Below are 16772 nucleotides of genomic sequence, written 5' to 3' on the forward strand. Positions count from 1 at the left end.
CTTAAAATCGTGTCCGTGAAAATTTTCGGTCTGTGTGCTATTGGCTATTGGAGGCCATTTTTAGCATAAAATAAAATAAATTTTGTACAATAAGAACGTGAAATGTTTAAAATCCATGACCTTTTGTATTTGTTTCGATTTTTGCAATTAGACCATCCCAATGTGATTTTGTGAAGATTTTTGTAAAAAGAATTTGTTACTCGATGAGAGGCGCATATTATAATTTTACAGTGATGGTAGCAACAGGGGGTTCGAGAGTGAATACTAAAAAGGCAACCCCCCCATTAAAGTTCCCCTAAATAGATTTGTACAATTTTTGAATTATTATCGAAATTTAATTATAACGGTGGGTTATTTTAAAATGAAAGTCCTTAAGTTATTATTAGAGTCGACAATACCCCTGTTCTCGATCAATTTCAGTAAAGTTGCAATGATTATAGTAAAAACGTTCGTAATAAATGAATATTTCAATAGCTTCCGATTACGCCTTTTTAAGTATAGTCGGTCGATTTGAAAGAAATATCCGTTCTCATTAATATTCTACGATGAATTACCCTATACATTAAATATTAATGTCTGGTTATTTTTGATACCAACTACGTCAAGCCTAAACTTCCTAAAAGTATTTATAATTTTCTTAAATGTCAAAACAGCCGTCAGTTAATTTATTTAAATGAATTGTATACCAAATATTTATTTACAAATTTTATAAATAAAATGTGAATTAGACATATCGATAAAGTAACACTAAAACCAAAGACACTATATTGATAAGTATGTGAGTACGAACAATTTTTTGTTCCTATTATTCATCAACTTGTGATAAAGGTTGATATGATAAGTTTGTTTATTATTTCAGGTAGATTATGGAGACGTATATCCGATTGATCATGAGCTAACAGGCTCATTCCGATCGCTGTCACAATTAACAATGTCCAAGAGTTCAGATATAGACTCTTTTAGTACGGTATTCTGGCTCCAGCAAGATGCTCTTAACAATTTTACAAAGATGTGGTACCACGTCTTCCTATGGGCCTTGTTCTCTTCTATTTTTGTACATACGGTTCGTTTCGTAAAAGGTAACGAGAGTTTGTTAGTAACACGTTTTTTTGCAGATAGCAGCATTAATAGCATTTTTAACTTTAAGAAAACACAAATTCGGAAAATTTTTTCCGATATTAATTTTATTAATGGGAGTTTTACCTCCGATTACTTCCGGTATAGTAAGTAGTGCTGTTATAGCTTTCGTATATAAATCGGCCACGTATCCAATGGAACCTTTGTATGCTCTCTTTTGGGGTGTCGGACAAACTGTTGTGTCGGCATGTATCGGTTTTACGCGCATCTTGGCAACTTTATAAATGTCTTGTAGAATTTTTTTAGTATTAAAAACCGGTGATCATTAAGTATTTTAAGTTCACTACAACGTGATGGTGCTATAAGCATAAATAGAATTTACGTCTGCAATTTATTTAAGTAGGTAAATTAATTTATGTTGTATATTTTCAAACAAATGTATAAAGTACACGTTTAGTTTGTAGGTATCTTTTGTATATATTGCACTGTATAAATAGCTTAGCGGAGATTAAATAACGAGCCTAATGATTTATGATTAAAAAAGTATTCCTGTACCCTTTATCGTAAGGTAGCGCTTGTTTATTTTGTAATATAATGTAGCCGCCATTTAATATTTTTAAATATACAATCGGTAGTAAAAGTAAAGCCAATAATTATTGCACAAAAGACTGATCCACTTGTTTTAATTATCAATGTTAGAATTAGGTAGGAGATGTGTTATAGCTGCAAAATTGTTTAGTCAATTAGTTTAGAATATTAAATTAATTACACTTGCCATTAATGTTCCCTTTCGATTGTACATTTTTGAAGGAAGGATTTGTACTTTTTTCATTTTTGTTAAACGGTTCAGTAAAACCTTAAATATATTACGCAAGAGAATGTTATGTTTCAATATTAGAGTAGGTAGTGTTTTGGACTGGCTTATAAAGATTTTGCTTACAGATTTAGCTTATCATTTAACTTGGATAACCACTTTTGTTTTTACTTATAACAGGCAACAAGGGCCTTCCAGTAGTGTAAGATGGAAGGCCTCTAGAAAGAAAGTCATTTTTGTTTGTACTAAACATAAATACTTGAAAATTGTACCTAGATCAGCGTACCTACATATATGCCATAAGAATAGAAAGTGCAAGGTTTTTGGCCTCACAAATGCAACAATTGTGAATAAAAAATGGCACTTTACTTACCCAAGTTACATACCGGGTGGTGCACGGTAAGTAGGAACATAGGGATGGGCAAATTAGTTTTATGCAATATCCTGCCCTCCTGTACATTTTACAGGAAAAACTGTAGAGTTTAAAGTTGTTCAGAATTAAAAGATGCATATAAAACTATTTTTACATGTTTTATTAAGCTTTTGTTATACCTGCAAATTTAAAAATAAATTTTAACATTTCTGTTATTTTATTAGTAGCAATAGCCATTACTTTTGTTGTTTTATGAATTTTGTCTATTTGCGGCGGCATAATAAAATTCGTTCAGCGGGCCGCATGTGGGTAGGTTGAGTATGGCTTCTCTAGCTCATTTCCTGTTTACTTACAAATGCACGGTTGTAAGGTATTAAATTAACTAAAATACATGAAATGCATTGTTAATTAGTCGGACCTTCTCCAGTCCAGAAGGTATCTGAAGGTCCTGGATAGGGTAATCTTCGATTAAAGTTGTATTTCGAGATGAATGCCGCTAAGTATGCTACTTCGGCATCTATCTCTGCACGAGCGAAAAAATTACCTACTACAAAAGGCAGATTTGTACACAAAGAATTGAAGTCGCTAATCAATCTAAATGAGTTTAAACAATCAAATGAACATTATAAGTCGGCCACCGAGCCAGTTATAATTCATAGAATTTTAAGATAAGCGCCGAATGAGTGACAATTAATTAATACCGTAATTAGGAGTCTTGCTGTGTAATATAGGTACGGTGTACGCTGCATAATCAGAATTTTCGTCTAATAAAGATTTTCACTACTACCTTAACCTAATTAATCCAGTGATCGGAATGGAAATTTTCGCGAATCAGAACGCAAGCACTGCGATCGCATAGTCAAAAAATTATATTATACAAACTTTGCATACTGACTACTGAGCAACTGGGCTTTGCAGTTTCCGCCCGCATGAGAAATGTAAGCGCGTACGTTACCATGGAAAACACATACCGCGCTGCGTGATAGCGTCTGCGGGCTAAGTAACATAAGAGGATTTTGGTCGCCCTTTTGCGCACGCTCTACTTCTGTATATGACTGATTGCCCCTTTATTTTTTATGTAAGTAATTCGGAAATTATGTAATTTTGGAAATCAATGCGTTAAATGACTATAAAAATTGATGAAATGTGAAATATGCGCCAGAGCCCCACTGCACGAACCGCCAATCAATTTACCGCAGACACACGGAAATTCAAATCTCCCGCACAAATTCAAACTTACCGCTACAAAATGGCCGACATCCGGAAACTCAAAAATTCAAACTTACCGTCACAAAATGGCGCAGCCAATCATAACACAGTACTGTGACGTCAGAAAAAGGAAGAGGGAGGAAGAGGAGATAGATAGCCGGGCCTTTACTACTTATGTACTCGTATATGAACCTTAGACCTAGCCTTATTCTTATACCATATAGTATATGGTATGATCTAAGAGTACATGGACTGCTATATATTTAGCCCTATATGCTTTCAATACAAAATGGGTGGTCACGGATAGAGGGCACTGTAGTCGTGGGGTATGCATTAATATATCTGTGTGGGTATGGAATCTCAGAGTAAACTAAAGTCGTATGAAACCCACTCGGATTGGGTAAAAAGTAGCTTTTATGGCAACCGCGTAGTACGTACGGGAAGCTTTATTGATTACTTTCTATACGTCCACAAATATAAGAACAGCTTTGCTTTTTTGTCATATCTAGGCGATTTAATTAATTGAAATTTCTTAATTTATAGGTTGACAGTCTCAAATCGTGTCCCATTGGACAATTTCGAACAGACTCGTTTACCCTGAAACTCACATACCCAGGTGATGTCCTTGATCATATTTTAGTTACAATACAATTAGCAGTGCATGTATGTACCTATACTATATGGTCTAAGATCTGAACTGTATCAACACTGACAAGTTATTTAACAGCTTGAATATGAATGTGTTTAAATTTGGTTTTGAACGTTTGTTCCACCACTATAATGGCGGCTATGACATTACGCGTGCTTCACTTGAGCGCATTAGAGCTCTTTTACACGGGTATACCGGGTGGTGCCTAGAGCGACGCAGCATAGGAATTTCAATGGTAATTTCTTATTATAGTCAATTACTAGCTCCCCTAATTATTTTAGAGAAAAAAATACTGCATTTGTTCATACGATTATTTATAATTTTCCGTTTTTCAAAACCGTAGAAATCCACAAAATAAAATAATTACATTTTTATAATTCAGCGATGCTTTGAAATCTTTTAACAAGCGCATCGCAGCTATAGTGACATTTTCATTCTAAATCAGGTTTTTAAATCCGTCTTCCTAGTTAAAAAACAGAGTATAGGCACAGTGACTATAGTCTAATGGAACGATATCGAGAGGTGGATGTCGTCTAGTATAAAAACAGTCGCAGGTAGCCCACCACTGCCAAACTTATGTCTTTTTTTCGGGCTAGATAGAGATGAAAATATAATAGCACAATTTGGTACACCTCACAGGCGTCCAGTTTTGCAGTGGCAACCTGCGATTACTGACGTGACTGTTTTTATAATTTAAGATATGTGTACAACCTTCGAACAAATTAGTGGCACTGGTATTTGCACCTCTTCGCAAACTCGGACGTACCCGGTATCGATGCTTACGGCGTTTAGACGGGCAATTATAAAGTGAGCAGCTGCCAAAATAAAGAATATCATCATCGTTCTGCATGGTAGCCTTGGTGTCGCAAGTTTCGCCTTTTTTTCTGAATGATCGACATTGTTGCTTTGATGGAGTCGGGCAGATATTTCTCGACAAATTTACGGAAACACCAACAAAAGTTGACTTGTCACCGACAAATGTTGCTTTGGTGGAGTTCCGCCTTTAGACAGGTATCCAGGATAAAGCCGGATTTATAGTTCCGTAGCCGTAAGAACGGAACCGTAAAATCTTACGTTAACGAAAATAATACGAAGCTGGCACTTGCCACTACGGAACTATAAATCGTATTATTTTCGTTAACGTAAGATTTTACGGTTCCGTTCTTACGTTCTTACGGCTACGGAACTATAAATCCGGCTTTACATCCGTGGGTAGAATAAAGCTGGATTCACATGAATACGAAATCCCACGATACGGTCATCCGAAATGCTTATGATTGGTCAATAGTTTGAAATGTCAAGCACATTTCAAATTATTGACCAATCATAAGCATTTCGGATGATCGTATCGTCGGATTTCGTATTCATGTGAATCCAGCTTAAGGGTTATATTTTCAAGTCTCAAAAACGTCAGGATAAACTCAATTCACTTTCAAATTAGTACAATTTCACTTGAAAACCCAAGAATAACCCAATGTTTACAAACCACAACCAACTATACACGTCATTTGAAAATTGCACTAGCCCCTCTAGTGTAAATTTGAATAGGCGTTTTTTCGCGTTGACCTAGTCGAATAATTCTGGTCAGGCTTGGTTTGATCAATACAAATTCATGGTCATTTGAACAGAGCGCGAAAACAGTTTTGAGTTATTGGTCATTTAACATAACCACAATTCGCGGTACATAACCTATAATTAAACAATTATGAACGCAGAATATCATTATTAATTCTTTTAGTATGTACCCTGATCAACTTGTGTGGTATATGCTTTATTAGTTTCATCATCCAATAAAGTAATTTTAAACATAATTGGAAAAATAACCGCTCGCCATGGCGTAAACATCCAATATTTACTCTTAAGGCTTGTTTAGAGTTTGCAAGTTTTATTGCGGGCAATAAAAATTGCGGCAATATTTATTGCACGCATGCGCGCAAGTGCACTTTTCGATCAGTTGTTGCAATTTTTATTGCGTTGCAATTGCAATTCTGGTGACTATTTTAGGGGAATTTTTAATTCCAACATCTAGAATTACTATGGCACCAACGATGTGAAGTGTGATAAATGTGTTGACAATTTTTGTTGTTCATAATCATCTTGATTGAAATGCACAATAAATAGATGTTAAATGCAAATGACAAATCGAAGATATTTTGTACACACTTATTTAAAGTTATAGAGTTGGTACTATGCAAAGAAAACTGCAGACTGTGAACACTTGTTAATTTGTTGCAATAAATATTGCCGCAATGTTTATTGCCCGTAATAAAACTTGCAAACTCTAAACAGGCCTTTACGAAAACCTAACCTTACAATTCAAAACCTCAAAACAAGCGGCGGAGTACGGTCAACCTGGTCATGAACGGGTAAATCTTGCGAGACCGAGACCCTTGTAGAGGCTAGAAATTCTTTGACCGGGAGCGGGAAAACAGGAAATTCTTGACCACGTTCAATGGTCATTTGAACTGGTCAACGCGAAAAAACGCCTAATCGCGATTCTCAGCGTCTCATACTTTGTAGCTCATCTCATGTGCACCGGGCCTAATGCTTTAACTAGCGGTAAATGTGTCTCGTCAGCCGCGAATCTGGCGGTGAAGTGTTGCAGACAGGATGGCTTGTGAGACACTGTACTCTGCAGGAAAGTTATTTATGGCAAAGTTAAGATTATGATAATTTTATAAATTGCATTTAATTTTTAACATTTTGATTATCGAGTGTATTCATGATTAATTTATCCACAGGACAAATGAATAAGGTAACGTATTTGATTTTTTCAATATCACACTTATCTGTCATCATTTCGTTTTCGTTTTACATTTTTAGTTTCAAAACCGTTTAAGTTATGACGTTAAGTTCTTCAAACTCGAAGAGATCGTCAGCAAAACATAAGACTCGATACGAGAGAAAATGTAGAAGAATGGACACATTTTTCGCGACATCAAAATTAGATTATTCAGAATCGATAAAAGATGTCTTGAGCAATTTCTCAGTTCCTCAATGCGAGGCTGAACCGTTTGCAAAGCGACCTCGCAGAGAACCGACCATGAAGCCAAAAGCGAAACTGCGTTTAACAGAAACTGGGGTTAGTGCCTCTTTGGACGTGGCGCAAGGGGAAAGGGTACCACTTTTTCTGTCCGATTTACAAGATTTGTTGTTGTATGCGCAGTTGGGGAGTCACTCTCCTTGCGTGCCTCGTTGGTGCCAGTTGGATAAGTACAACCAGCTTGTGCACACTACTGTTTTAGTTGTAGAAAACGTTTCATTGTACCATTTTTCTTCGTACGAAAGTTTTTTTCCCTATTTAAGTGCGAAGTTTTGCAACAAATTAGAGTTTATACCCTCGGCCGCGTACAAAATGGATATGGTGCAAGATTTGGCTACGCTACCGTTGACAGTAGCACAAACTGTTAAGCTTACATCCGTTTATGGTTCATTGGATCAGACTTCTAGTGAAAATTCGAACGGTTTTGACAAAATTAAGGGTTTGTTTCTGATTGAATCAGATTCCGGAAGTGCTCAACCTACTTCTTTACCCACAGGCGATAAGTTTCCACGCACCGATTTGCTGTTGTCAGGTTGGCAGATGGTGGAAGAGAATTATCCGTTACCGATCAAAGGACTAATGAACGGTAAATATGTGGGTTATGTTTTAACAAAGGACTCTTACAAGGATGTCACTCCGTTCAGTCCTATGTTCGGTATCGATTGCGAAATGTGCTTAACTACGATCGATTTAGAACTGACGCGTGTGTCGATCGTGGACGAAAGCGGTAGTGTGATATACGAGGAATTGGTAAAGCCTGAGGCGCCGATAAAAAATTATCTGACAGAATATTCGGGTATTACTGCTAAGATGATGAAGCATGTCACTAAGAGGCTGAAGGATGTGCAAGAAGATCTTCGGCAAATTTTACCCCCCGATGCGATACTAGTGGGGCAGTCGTTGGGTAATGACATGCACGCCTTGAAAATGATGCATCCGTATGTGATAGATACTAGCGTTATTTATAATATAACCGGCGACCGTAAACGGAAGGCCAAACTTCAAGTTTTAGCCGAACAATTTCTACAAAAGAAAATACAGACAAATACCAAAGGGCACTGTTCGGTTGAAGATAGTTTAGCGAGCTTAAATTTAACGAAGCACAAGTTGCAACAAAACATCTTCTATGGAGACGCGGTCATGTCAAAAATCGCTAAGCAAGTGCGTCAGTATCCGCACCTGGAAAGTTCAAAGTACGTGACGAGCTTCTTGCGTGAAGTAACGAGAATGGAAAAAACTAGCCTCGTCGTCGGCCTCGAGGATATAACGGCGAGGTACTGCCATTACACGTTTAGGGACAAAATAGTTACCAAGAAAATTTGCTGCATATCGGAAGTTGGCAATCAGTCTGTTATTAATCGATTGTGCGAGTCTGGCGCTCACTATTCTTTTAATATCGGTCACATTCGCTTTAACGAGACTGAATTAGACAACGACCCATCGAAGTTATTCAAAAAGGTGGACGATTGGATACAACAGATCGACAAAAGTATCTGCACTCCGGCATTGCGCGTTGTGATTTTTGGTGGACAAAGAGATTCGGGAAATGGTTGCTTCTTTGTGTCGCTAAAGAAATGTCCTTAATTAATAACCATATTTAATCACAATAAACAAATTTATGTGTTCATTGGTACCTTTTAATCGACAAGAAAAGTATTTTTTTGTACTTTTATAATATCGTTTAAAACACATATCCTAATAGATCTTTTGCTTCTACACTATGAGTATCGTAGATGGCTAAGGAATCTTTGTGTTAATAGCTTGGACCATATGATCTAAGGTTAATAGCATCAATTATAAATTGATATTGTACAGTTTTTATTCGATGTTTGTAAAACATTTTTTCAATAAACTGCCCTCTACAAAATCAGTACCTACTTCAACCCATACAAATGTATGGATCTATTTATTTATCTACAAGGACCTATGTAAACAGCATCCTTTGATTGATTGAGTGGTACCTATGTATGCATAGGTAAACGTATGATACGATGGGGGCATCCCGGCTTCATTTTTTATTTCTGATCCACAAAGTAGGTACATTAAAAATAAAAAGACCCATGTGTCCTCAATTTTTATTTGTGAGTAAAATAAACCCAAAATAAATTATGAAAACCTATGTTTTTAGTCCGAATTTGAAACGCTTCAGTCTAAATACCTTAGAGAATAGAGTAGTCTAAGCTAAATACGTCACAAACCTACATCCAATCACGTAAAAGTGAGCCGGCAACGTTGTGCGAGAGTCTGACGTTTGTCGGATTTGACGTTTTAAAGAGGCATGTTTAAGCCCATCCATTGAATTTATATAACTAATTCAATGGCCCATCACACAATGAAAAAAATATGGAATAAGAAATAGTGAAGCCGTACACGCAAAACACAACAAACAAATAGCAACAGACCAGAACACCATGCCGTTTGAATTTATGTCATTATAATGGCAGCTAAATGTAAGGCAACAGCAGGCTAATTGCACCCACATCAAATATAATTCCAACTTCCAAGTTCATAACTTAACAAAAACAACACCTCATACTTGTTTTATTTTAAGTTAACAAGATAAAATAATAAATATAGAATACGCGTGCGCGCCTCTTCTAATGTCATTGGTATTTGGTTCGCAATATGAATACGGAATAAAAATTCGACCGAACGAAATTATTATTTCTTATTTACTGGGCTTATTTTATATTTCCGTGTTGTGTGCAAATCCATAAAGATCAGTAGATTGAAAATTGTTATTCCTTGTTTCTTATTCCTTATTATTTTGTTATTTCTTATTTCTTATTTTTTGTATATGGGCTACTGCATCTAACGCGAAAGTGAACGACAAGTGACAAGTGTTTATGACAGATGACGCAAGTTACAAATGACATTCTCGTGCAATATTGCCAATTCGTTATGTCATCTGAATGGTTCTAGGAGCTGATTGGTCGGACTGCTACGTCACAAAGCCCGCCACAATCATATATCGTTTTGAATAAACTAAAATAGGACTAAATAATATAGGACTGCGAATCTGCTATACATAAAACGTCATATAACCTCCATATATAAGAAAGAAATATCTATGGCAAAAGTCCTTGCAAACAGCAAAGCCATTGAAAGGTCTTCCAATCCAGTAGGAACAATGTGGAATATTGTGAATTCGTTTAGGGAGTCGAATAAGTCTTGCAAACACAATATAACTGCCGACGATTTTAATACGTACTTTGTCAATGTCACTAATGACCTTCTCAACAGTTTACCGCCGACGAAATTGGGCGTAGTGCCACGTATACAGCTTTAAGCACCATTCCGCAATCATCATCTGTATTCACTCCAACGTTCCCCATCGAGATCAGAGAAATTTTGGCTACACTAAAAAACAGTAACGCTAAAGACATATTTGGTGTAAGTGTGAACCTGTAGCCTGTACATATGTGTCGCCGTTAGTCAAATTAATCAATGCGTCATTGGCTAGTGGAATTTTTCCGGATATTCTCAAAACCGCTGTAGTAACACCTGTTCTTAAGAATGGCGATCCTGGTCAGGTCAAGAATTACCGCCCAATTTCCATTTTACCTGTGTTTTCGAAGGTGTTCGAAAGTTATGTACAAACGAATTACAAACTACTTTGAGAGTCATGGTTTATTTTCACACTAATCAGTATGGATTTAGAACTGAAATGGGTACTACTGACGCCATATTATATTTGGTAACTACCTATCTTCTTTTGAGAATGGTCATTTCATGAATGCTAGATTTATCGATTTTACTTGTGCGTTTGATTGCGTATGCTATGATTCACTTATTCGAAGATTGGATCTCTATAGGTTTGACATGAACAGTGTCTCATTAATAAAATGCTACCTAAGCAAATAGACATCAATGTGTTCGTATCAACGGCAGTAACTCCAAATGTCTCTCTTTAGTTAGAGGAGTACCTCAAGGAAGCATTCTTGGACCACTTCTTTTCATTATATACATATGATCTGCTCCTCCTAATGCAAGTTGTTTATTATATGCTGACGATGCTACGTTGATAATGGAAAGTAGCAATGTTCATAACCTGTTACTTGAATCCAAGTGTTGTCTAGATTCCATAAACGATTGGTGTGCTCTGAATAAGTTATGTATAAACCCTACTAAAACGGAATCATTGTTACTAACTTTAAAACACCACGACATTGTGAATCCAGAATTCTAGGTGTAGGTATATCTCGACGAACAATTGTCATTCCGGTTGCATGTTAATAATATTTCAGCTAAACTCAATAGAAACCTTTTTGTTTTACGTCGCTTACAAAAAAATGTATCCCAGTTTGTTTTACGTACCTAATGCGTACTATGCACTATTTCATAGCGTGATGTCTTACGCTGTTTTGGTGTGAGGCAATTGTTCACATGCTAAATACATTTTCAAATTACAACGTCGTGCTATTAGAGTAATCACTAATTTAGGATATCGTAAAGACTGTCGTCCATGTTTTGTTACATTAGAAATACTTACTTTTCCATGTGTGTTTATCTTAGTGTGTGTATATGTTATAGATATAAAACAAAATATTAATAGATTTCAACAAGAAATACCACATAACTATACAACTAGAGGTAGGATGTTGTTACCGGTGCCGTTCCGTAGACTTACCAAGTCTCAGGAAGGAACAGAAATTATTGGCTTAAAATGTTTCAATCACCTGCCAAATGATGTTAAAGAGTTAGCATTCCCAAGTTTTAAACTGAAGGTTAAGAAATTCCTTAAGGAAAAGGCTTTCTACTCTGTTGAGGAATTCCTTAAGATTACTATACCTACCTTAAGTAATTAAATAATTACTAATTAGATGTAGTTATCTTTAATGTATTGATGTTTGTTGTTTTGACTAGTGCAAGTATTATTTTGTTTTGCAAAGCACGTAATATATATTATTATTATTATCGTCGTTTTTTTACTCACTCATGGTGGTATGCTTCACATTATTATTATTATTATTATTATTATTATTATGGTCGGTGTTTCTTGTGAGAACTCAGGTCTAGCCTGGTTAACTAATCGCACGGATTAAAAATCAAGTAACGATTAGTGTCTGTGTCTGTGTCTGGTGAAGTTATGTAGGGTCCTTAAAAAAAAAAAAAAAAAAATCACACACGTACATTGGACATCTAGGGATAATGTAATTCGTACTTACCAACATACCTATTGATGGGCACAATAGCCAACGCTATCAGGAAAGAGGAAAACAAAACAAAAAAAAATCATTATAATAATTCCTGTAATTTTATTAAATGGAGTTTATTGTGTAAGTGTTTCTTTGGCTTTGCGTTTGGGTTGAATACGAGTGGGTTGTGATAACGTGGTGTGCTTCTGTGAAGAAGGAGTTTTGTGTTTTTTAATTGTATTTATGGTGTTTCTTTGTTCCTGAGGTCGTATTTGTGAGGTTGCTTGGGTTTTTGGTGGAGATATTGCAGTATTTTGTGAGCCTGTGGTGCTGTTAAGGTTTTTGCGTTTCGGTTGTATACGAGTGGGTTGTTTCTGAGAAGGAGTATTGTGTTTTTTAACTGTGCTAGGGCGTGTTATTATTATTGTCGGTGTTTCTTGTGAGAACTCAGGTCTAGCCTGGTTAACTAATCGCACGGATTAAAATCAAGTAACGATTAGTGTCTGTGTCTGGTGAAGTTATGTAGAGTTCTAAAGAAAAATAAAAAATAAAATAAATATTCACACACTCACATTGGAAATCTAGGGATAGTATGTAATTCATACTTACCAACATAGCTATTAATGGCCCCAATAGTCAACGCTATCAGGAAAGAAGAAAACAAAACAAAAATATTATAATAATTCCTGTAATTTTATTAAATAGAGTTTATTGTGTAAGTGTTTCTTTGGCTTTGCGTTTGGGTTGAATACGAGTGGGTTGTGATAACGTGGTGTGTTTATGTGAAGAAGGAGTTTTGTGTTTTTTAAGTGTGCTAGGGCGTGTAACTTTATTGGGTGGACCTGTCTTTGTAGTGCATGTTGCGTTACTTGTATTTATGGTATTTCTTTGTTCTTGAGGTTGTATTTGTGTGGTTGCTTGGGTTTTTGGTGGAGATATTACAGTATGTTGTGAGCGTGTAGTTCTGTTAAGGTTTTCGCGTTTCGGTTGAATACGAGTGGGTTGTGATAACCTGGTGTGTTTATGTGAAGAAGGAGTTTTGTGTTTTTTAATTGTGCTAGGACGTGTAACTTTATTGGGTGGACCTGTCTTTGTAGTGCAAGTTGTGTTACTTGTATTTGTGGTGTTTTTTTGTTCTTGAGGTTGTATTTGTGTGGTTGCTTGGGTTTTTGGTGGAGATATTGCAGTATTTTGTGAGCTAGTAGTGCTGTCAAGGTTTTTGCGTTTGGGTTGTATACGAGTGGGTTGTTTCTGAGAAGAAGGAGTATTGCGTTTTTTAACTGTGCTAGGACGTGTAACTTTATTGGGTGGCCCTGTCTTTGTAGTGCATGTTGCGTTACTTGTATTTATGGTGTTTCTTTGTTCTAGAGGTTGTGTTTGTGTTGTTGCTCGCATTATTGGTGGAGACATTACGGTATTTTGTGAGCCTCTAGTGCTGTTAAGGTTGCTGCGTTTGCGTTGAGTACGAGTGGGTTGTGATAACGAGGTGTGTTTCTGAGAGGAAAGAGTATTGTGTTTTTTAGCTGTGCTAGGCCGTGTAACTTTATTGGGTGAGGGCGTCTTTGTAGTGCATGTTGCGTTACTTGTATTTATTGCGTTTGTTTGTTCAGGAAGTTGTGTTTGTGTGGTTGGTTGAGTTAAGGGTGGAGATATTACAGTATGTTGTGTGTCATGTTGTGAGTCTAAAGTGCTGTTTAGGCTTTTGCGTTTGGGTTGAATATTATTATTATTATTATTATTATTTAAGTAACAGACCACAATTTTAATGATAATCAATATTAGTTGAAACTCGGGATGAATCAGACACACTTCTGTAGAGATTTATTACGATAATGAGTGGAACAATAAATTATGAGAGACATTACAAAAGTATACCTCAGGGTCTGGGCTCAAGCCCCACCCAAAACCCCTCAACGCTCAATGAAAAGTGGTTAGGTTTCAGCTTGATGGGAACTTGAGTTTCCTTAATGACAACTACGTTAAAGTGTTGGAATAACTTAAAAATTAACATCTTCGCCTCGAGTAAGCCAAACCGGTTACCGATGCAGCTTCTGGGACCAATGCCGAAAGGAAGATAAGAACCAGGCTCAATTTTTGACTTGTTCTCGTCACTAAATCGTTCCGGATCGTAACGTTCGGGATTGGGATAAAATTTGGGATCACGGTGCATGCCGAATATGGGTATTCCGACAATGGTGCCCTTTTGTAAATGTACCGGTCTCTCTCCTGGGTGTACCGGCTCGATGGTGAACGGTTTGGTGCAGACGCGATCGGATAAGGTTATACTGGGATATTTTCGCAAGGACTCTAAAATGAAAGATGAAGTTGAGCGATTTTGTACACTCACTCACCGGATAGCACCATGTCGAGGTACTTCATTTTCAACAGACTTTCGTAGGTAATTACCCCATCGTGTTTCCGTAAGGTCTCATCAATTTCCTCTTGTAAGCGTGTTTGCACATCGCAGTTCACGGTAAGTTCGTGAGCAGTGAAACACATCAAGTTGGCGACACTCTCGAAACCCGCAAAGAAAAATAAGAGCGCCTGCGCTATTAAATCGTCATCGGAAAGTTCGATTTTGCTCGCTTCTTTTCCAATGGCCGACTCCTCAATCGACGCGAATTCGGAGTCGATAGCATCGGCGTCGACGTCGTGCTTCAGTCGACCCTTTCTTGCCTCCAGTAGCAGATGGATCATATCTGGTCGCAGAATTCCACTCTTTTCCCTGGCATCAATCGTGGATTTGACTAAATTTCGAAAGAAAGCGTTCGCTTTCGGATTAAAGAATCTGACACCTAAGAACTAATTCAGACGATTGTAAAAAGTTAGTTGATTGAGCTGCTTGCCTTTGCAACACGTGGAAACACCGTGACGATTAATAAGCTAATATTCTTCCAGAAACCCGATAAGTTCGTCAGTTCCTTGCCCATTAGGTAGAACTCATTTTCAGGACACTTAAGCGAATTGCACGACAGCCCAAACGCAGCGGAAGCAATGACGTCATTTGAAAACCTGGTGAGTAGGTCTTTTAGCTCTACGTCAATCCCCGACGAGCCCTTTTCTTGCAAATACCCAATGAATTGCTCTGTACATTCTTCAAAGAGCCTGAACATCCCGCGCATTTTGCTACTGGTAAATGATGGGCTGAGAGTGGATCTCATCGACCTCCAGCGCTCCCCTGCGATGATACGTAAATTTAGACCATTACACAAGACACTCACCTTGTAACAAAAGCAGGGCCCTTCCGAACAACGGTTCCACTTCTTCATTTACAAACGCGTAATGATTGACGAACGAATCAAATTCCTTAATCGCAACCTCCTTCACCAAACCAGGATCCTTTATCAGCAAAAGGTTGGAGGTAAACATGTTAATTCCGATGTATCTGGAAGAACAGTTACAGAAGGAGGCCGAAAAACAAGCGCGCCTATAATACCGTTCCTCGGGGTAGCGTTTTTGCAAATCGGCCAAAGTTTCACATTCGGGCCCAAATTGGAGGAGCAATTTAAAAAAGGTTCGCCACAAATCCAAAGGACCGCACTGTTTCACCCCTTGCCATCTCCAATAAAACGTTATCTTGACGATCAGGTACACAAGCGTCGCGATGAATGTCGTTAAGAACAAAATGCCCAGCATTGTTACACAAAATGGCGTAGTAAATTATACGAAAAGTTGGTTGCTTAGATTCGTTTCCTATAGATTTCAACATATCGAACGAATACGTATCTGAAAAACTACCTACTAGTTTCTCTTGCTTACGCTGCTGTCAAACTTGTGCGTAAGGTGGGTTTCATAACTGGCAGGCATACCAATGCATTGACTTGTATATTTAAGAATTAGACATAGGAGGTTTGTGAAAAGTACGCCACACTTACTACATCCCATGCACATACATCAAACATTTGTGACATACACAATTTTGGATATACAAAATCCAAGATTAAGATGGTTTTTTTTCAGAAACTTACAGGACGGAGTTTAAGAGATTCCACCACAAAACCGAGTTAGTTGGTGATGAACACATCGCAACTACTTGCTAAAATACACATTCCCACTTGTTTTAATCTAATCGCCAATCAAATTTTAGAAATGATAAGTAATGTTTCACTGAGTTGAACTTGTTGAGATTGCGAGGAATGAAGATAGTGCATCTGACCCCGAAATTCTGGAAGCTAGAGATAAATATCGGGTTCGAATCCGGATTCATTCAGGAATGGATAATTGGGTAAGGTTGGTAGCCATGGCTGAACATTCGCCCACTATACACAATTTCAATGACAACTTGTCTCATTATATAATATAGAGGTATAATATTTGCATAAAAAGTGGGGGTTTCGAGACCCATTACATAACAGTATTCCAATAACATAAATATTCAGGAGTTATGAAAAAGTATCACAGTCTGAGAAAAACCATTCATGAAACTCGCTAAATCGCGTCCTATCGAATCAGGGGGATGATTCTCATTC

At 37.2% G+C, this 16772-nt stretch overlaps 2 protein-coding genes across 3 annotated transcripts; one reads left to right on the forward strand and one right to left on the reverse strand.

Moving 5' to 3' along the window:
• Positions 1 to 6723: 6723 nt before the first annotated feature.
• LOC116174100 (RNA exonuclease 5-like) lies at positions 6724 to 9042 on the forward strand. Of its 2 annotated transcripts, XM_031491900.1 has the most exons (3): positions 6724 to 6877; positions 6946 to 7604; positions 7662 to 9042. In XM_031491900.1, exons 2-3 carry the CDS (start codon positions 6965 to 6967, stop codon positions 8747 to 8749), a joined length of 1728 nt encoding a protein of 575 aa, XP_031347760.1. In that variant the 5' UTR covers positions 6724 to 6877; positions 6946 to 6964; the 3' UTR covers positions 8750 to 9042. The 2 variants fall into 2 exon arrangements, with proteins under 2 accessions (XP_031347760.1, XP_031347759.1); XM_031491899.1 differs by having other exon boundaries at positions 6946 to 9042.
• Positions 9043 to 14145: 5103 nt separating this feature from the next.
• Positions 14146 to 16428, reverse strand: LOC116174035 (cytochrome P450 9e2-like). Its single transcript, XM_031491811.1, has 6 exons — positions 16046 to 16428; positions 15740 to 15996; positions 15525 to 15688; positions 15150 to 15481; positions 14655 to 15105; positions 14146 to 14610 (listed from the first exon to the last, which is right to left on the reverse strand). The coding sequence occupies exons 2-6, from the start codon at positions 15937 to 15939 to the stop codon at positions 14180 to 14182; spliced, it is 1578 nt and encodes a 525-aa protein (XP_031347671.1). The 5' UTR covers positions 15940 to 15996; positions 16046 to 16428; the 3' UTR covers positions 14146 to 14179.
• Positions 16429 to 16772: the final 344 nt, after the last annotated feature.

The sequence above is a fragment of the Photinus pyralis genome, unplaced genomic scaffold (assembly GCF_008802855.1).
Source record: "Photinus pyralis isolate 1611_PpyrPB1 unplaced genomic scaffold, Ppyr1.3 Ppyr1.4_LG6, whole genome shotgun sequence".
In the NCBI taxonomy this organism is placed as follows: Eukaryota; Metazoa; Arthropoda; class Insecta; order Coleoptera; family Lampyridae; genus Photinus; species Photinus pyralis.

Bases quoted from the DNA above. Each gene is read 5' to 3' on its own strand.
- LOC116174100 (XM_031491899.1), top strand. From the start codon at position 6,965: ATGACGTTAAGTTCTTCAAACTCGAAGAGATCGTCAGCAAAACATAAG.
- LOC116174035 (XM_031491811.1), bottom strand. From the start codon at position 15,939: ATGCTGGGCATTTTGTTCTTAACGACATTCATCGCGACGCTTGTGTAC. The intron at 15,689-15,739 runs GTATTATAGGCG...CTGTTCTTCCAG, and splicing joins AAACGCTACCCCGAGGAACG to ATACATCGGAATTAACATGT. The intron at 15,482-15,524 runs GTGAGTGTCTTG...GTATCATCGCAG, and splicing joins GGCCCTGCTTTTGTTACAAG to GGGAGCGCTGGAGGTCGATG.